The sequence below is a fragment of the Stegastes partitus genome, unplaced genomic scaffold (assembly GCF_000690725.1).
Source record: "Stegastes partitus isolate 25-593 unplaced genomic scaffold, Stegastes_partitus-1.0.2 Scaffold348, whole genome shotgun sequence".
NCBI classification, from domain to species: Eukaryota; Metazoa; Chordata; class Actinopteri; family Pomacentridae; genus Stegastes; species Stegastes partitus.
The window spans coordinates 142,488-147,559 of NW_007578079.1; the positions used below are offsets into that span (position 1 = coordinate 142,488).

At 51.9% G+C, this 5,072-nt stretch overlaps 1 protein-coding gene across 1 annotated transcript in view; it reads right to left on the reverse strand.

The window, feature by feature from the left end:
* The window catches only part of LOC103358974 (sodium/potassium-transporting ATPase subunit alpha-1-like), a 27,553-nt gene extending 23,282 nt beyond the window's left edge, over positions 1-4,271 (reverse strand). Inside the window, exon 1 of the mRNA XM_008284137.1 lies at positions 4,048-4,271. Coding sequence (XP_008282359.1) covers positions 4,048-4,059 — 12 coding nt within the window. The 5' untranslated portion in view covers positions 4,060-4,271. The remainder of the gene's footprint in view (positions 1-4,047) is intronic.
* Positions 4,272-5,072: the final 801 nt, after the last annotated feature.

Below are 5,072 nucleotides of genomic sequence, written 5' to 3' on the forward strand. Positions count from 1 at the left end.
CTGTGTAGTTGTGTGTCTGTGTAGTTGTGTGTCTGTGTATCTGTGTAGTTGTGTATCTGTGTAGTTGTGTACCTGTGTAGTTGTGTACCTGTGTAGTTGTGTACCTGTGTAGTTGTGTACCTGTGTAGTTGTGTACCTGTGTAGTTGTGTGTCTGTGTATTTGTGTAGTTGTGTAGTCGTGCACTGCAGTCCAGCAGCACACGTGATCGCTGTGGGAACCTGAACGTCCTCCTCGGTGCTGATCTGCTCTCATCAGGAGCTTCAGCGGCGCCTCTGAATGAGCCCCACTCGGCAGCAGAAGTAACTAATTACTTTTGCTGCTGAGTAATTAGTAGTGTAATTACTCCCCCAGCACGGCAGCTACCTGGAACCTCTGTGATGAATTAGACATCAGACTTTAATCTCCACATCAGGATTTCAGTTTGGCTGAAACCATTTTGGGAGGAACTGTCGAGAAAACAGGTCACTGAGGCGCTGAGTGGGTCGGGTCGGGTCTGGACTGAACAACAGGTTGCTGTTTCCCTGTCAGGCCTGAACATTAACCCTCTCAGCCCCAAAACCTGAAAGGAAGTCATTTTTAAAAGAAACCAACAAAGTGTCTCTGCAGACGTCTCTGGATCTGGATCTTCACGTCTCTGACCTGCAGCCGCTGGCCTCACCGAGCCCCAGAATCCTTAGATCCATATGTGTTGTTCTGTTCTGCTGCTGCTCTCCATCTGCTGTCCTGCTATCTCCCCCCATCTCCACTCTCACCCAACCGGTCCAGGCAGATGGCCTCCTTCCCTGAGCCTGGTTCTGCAGGAGGTTTTATCCTCCCTTGGGGGGTTCTGGTTCCTTCCCATCCTTGCTCAGAGGGAGTCCAAAGGCTGCTCTGGATTGTTGGGTTCTCTGTTTAAATCCTAGGCTCTCTAGCTGACTGTGTTCAGGCTGTGAGATGACGTCTGTAGTGAACTGCACATATAAAACTGAACTGAAACACAAGCCCACAGTGGAGAACAATGCAGGAGGAGCACAACACGCCCAGAACCTCCCGGCTCCAAAGGGTTAACAAGCCAACACCAGCTGCATCATTTCCTTAAGTGGAGCAGAAGCTGAGTTTGTCACACGTTAGCTTCAAACATTGAGTTTCATGTGTTTCCGTGTTGTCGCAGCCACACGAGGACACGAGTCCTGAACGCACAGAGCCGAGACGCAGGAACACGGACCTGTGTTGAGTTCTAATTAGAACGTTCCACTTTGGCTGAGCAACAGCTTCATAGCCAGAGTTCAAAGAGCTGCCACAGAAACGGATCACACGGCGGAGACGGAGCTGCCATGTGAAAGACTCAGAAGAAGAGAGACTGAAGGAGCCAGAAAGGAAAAAGACAAAAGCTCGATGAAGCACCAGCGAGGCGGCGGAGGGGAGTTTACCGCCGGTCAGAGTGTTGAAACAGAAAACAGAAGGAGGACGCGGTGTTCTGGTGTGTGACAAAAGGCCCGCCTAATGCACACTGACTGCCAAGCGGAAAGAATGCTAAATCCCCAGAAAGAGGGGACGGCAGGTAGAAGCTCAGAGAACAAGGGAGAAACAGAGTGTGAGGAATGGAAGTGAAGGTGGAGCCCGGTGCCCCTCTGGCTCAGATCAAAGTGGCCGACACGCTCGGTCCGTTTACTGGGTTTGGGTCGAGCCGCGGCAGAGGAAACCCACCCTCTCCTCCTTCCCCCAACGGTCACAGTGTTGTATGACTGAGAGGAATCTGAAGGCATTTCACCTCCTTCCAATCAATTCCTGGCCGCTGACAGCTTCAGACAAACGAGCACAGACCTGACAAACAGCAGCTTAATGAGCACATCCTCAACTCCAGTCTTTCCATTAGTGGTTTCAAAATATGGAAAAATAAAAGTGGATCAGTGTTTCCCAAAGCCAGAGAGGATGTGATCAGGAGGAAAGAACGCAACTCTTCTATAGAACAAACTGGAATCAAAGAATTTGGGCTTTTTTTCCAGAAGATAAATCCCTCACACCGATTATCAGGGTAGGGTTAGAGTTAGCTCCTCCCCTCACAGAGCATGTTTTCTGCTCGATGTCCGTCTGAGCATCACAACACATGCAGACTTGGACTTTCCTTCAGGAGCTGAGTGAACTCTGTCACAGCTGTGTTCCTGAGATGTTCTGCGTTTAGATCCAGCACTTTTTAAACATCTTCCTGGAAACAGAACAGACTTTTGCCTAAAAGCACATTTTCTACTTTTGTTGTTTTTTTTTCTACTAGATGTGAAACTGGACCTTCACAGTGTTCTGCTGTCACAGGAGCTCGGCTGAAAGACGTCATGATGAATGACTTCAAATGGCTGAAAGCTCAGTAACTCAGCCAGTGAAGCTGAGCCAGCAGAGATTCTGAAATGTTCGTTCTGATTGGCCCGTGTGCCTGCAGTGTGGCCAGGTGGAGTCCATCACGATGGAGAACCTGCAGCTCAGACACAGCTTCATGTGTTTGCTCCACTTCTCCAACAGATCAGTCAACGTGCAGCTCTGCAGCGTTGGCAGGAAACAAACACACGCCACCCCGTTTCCTGCCTCATGTCTGGCAGCCAAGTTGCTCAACAGAGGCAATGCGGCAACTGGTGCCTCACCCCCCCCCAGCCCTGTTTATGGCACTGCGCCGTGGATGTGATTAGAAAACACCGAAGAGCAGCAACAAAGGGCAGCAGAGGTTTAATCTCACATTAGAGATGAGCAGGAGGTGCATGAACAGCATCAGCAGTAATCCTCTGCTCATACCTGAGCTGCCCCACGTCCACCACAACTTGTGGCGTCCTGCCGCCTCCATGATCTGCTCGAGTCTGTGCCAGAATGCATCGGACGGAAAACAAGGAGGAGAGGAGGACTGAGAGGAGGGCAATGGTGGGAGGTGGAGGAGGTGGAGGAGGCTGGGTGGGGGCAGGGCAGCCTTTCATCACATAAGGAAGAAAACAGAGCAGCAGCAGCAGCAGCAGCAGCTGGAGGAGCTGAATGAGGCTTTCTGCTTCACATTTCCCGCCACATCCATCCTCCGTTCACTCGCCTCGTCCTCCTCCACCCTCCACCCTCCACCCCGGCAGGCTGAATGTGTGATGAGTGTTGTGTTGCGCAGGATGGCAGGGTGTGGCGCCGCTCACTGGACCCTCTCTCAGCACCTCCAGCTTCATGGTGCTGAGACGAGGAGGATGGACGGATGACTGCTCCTCCAGCGCTCACCGCCAGTCCACAGGAACCACAGAACACGTTCAACACACAGGAGAACACTGACATCCCACTTTCAGGATCAGTCGTGTGTCAGAACGGTTCTATGACGACCAGAACCATCCTCCTGGGCTGGGGGACGGTCTGAATGTAAACTTGCACCCACATGACTAACGTTAGGATGAGACCTGAGACCAGAACAGAACTCAGTGACGCCTCACAGCTACATCCAGCCGCCTCCTGCACCTCCTTCTGGACCCATATCTGGACCCATGTCTGGACCCATATCTGGACCCATGTCTGGACCCATGTCTGGACCCATATCTGGATCTGTGCTGAAGCCCGTCTCTGGTTCGCTCCCTACAAGGAGCACATCACACTCTGATAAGTTGAAGACTATTGGTCCCCGAGCTCCAGCAGAGAGCTGGGCCGGACCAGAACCCTCCCACCGCCCTGCGCTCTCACAGGACAGAACAACAGCAGACTTGTTACTAAAGCAGCACATTACGGCATGTTTCCGGCCAGAACCGGACAACTGGAGGCACAAAGTTGGTCTCAGAGCCTTAACTGATTTTGTGACTTTAACGGCTCGGTTCCTCCGCCGCAAGAAGTCCGGTCGTTATGTAAGAAAGAGAAGAGAAGAGAAGAGAAGAGAAGAGAAGAGAAGAGAAGAGAAGAGGAGGAAGGAAGCAGCTCCTGCCTGACAGCTCATGAACCCAGAACCATGTGAAACACGGAAGCAGCCAGAACCCGTCCGCCATGTGACCCGCCATCAGCGACCACTTGTTTGAACGGTTCAACTCTGAAAATGTCTGAAGGAGCAGCAAAGAGCAGCTGATACTCACTCCTCGTCCCATGGCCGCCGGTCGGTTCTGCCCGCTTCAGTAGAACCACAGAAGCTGAAGTCCACCTCAGTAAAAACGGTCTAGAACAGAGTCGCGGTCCGGTTCTGGTGCTTCTGGGATGTTTTCTGGTATTTTTATTTTTTCATCGGCAGCACGTGTCACTCCTCCGGAACACACATCCGAGCTCGCGAGCCTCCGCTCAGACCTCCCATACTTATAGACGGCGTTCTTCCTTTGTGACGTCACGGCCCTTTGCCATGGCAACCCCACGGATGGAGGCGGGGCTTCCTCCGTTATTGGGCGTTTTTCTTTTTTTTCCCTTTCTTTTTTTTTTGCCATGCAACACACACACACACTCACACACACACTTACACACACACTTACACACACACACACACACACACTCACACACACACTTACACACACACACACACACTTACACACACACACAAACACACACACACTCACACACACACACATACACACACACACACACTCACACACACACACACTCACTCACTCACTCACACACACACACACACACACACTCTCTTTCTCTCCATCAGGCACTACAGATACTAGTCCAAATCAATGATCAATAATTATTGCAATCAAACAGTGAACGCAGCAGATGCTCATGTGTCTCCACCCTGCTGCCCCTGTGCTGCCCCTGTATTGCCCCTGTGCTCCCCCTGTGCTGCCCCTGTATTGCCCCTGTGCTCCCCCTGTGCTGCCCCTGTACTGCCCCTGTGCTGCCCCTGTGCTGCCCCTGTATTGCCCCTGTGCTGCCCCTGTGCTGCCCCTGTATTGCCCCTGTACTGCCCCTGTGCTGCCCCTGTGCTGGGGGGTCAGTCTGAGGCACCGTGTGGACTCTTTGAAGAATTACCAGTTATTTAGCTTTGAACAAAACTGGATGAGCGTCCAGATGTCACGTCTAAAACTCATCATGTTGTGTTGAATCCAGACAGTGAAACGCTGCTCTGACTCTATGAACCAATGAGGTGCTGCTCTGACTCTATGAACCA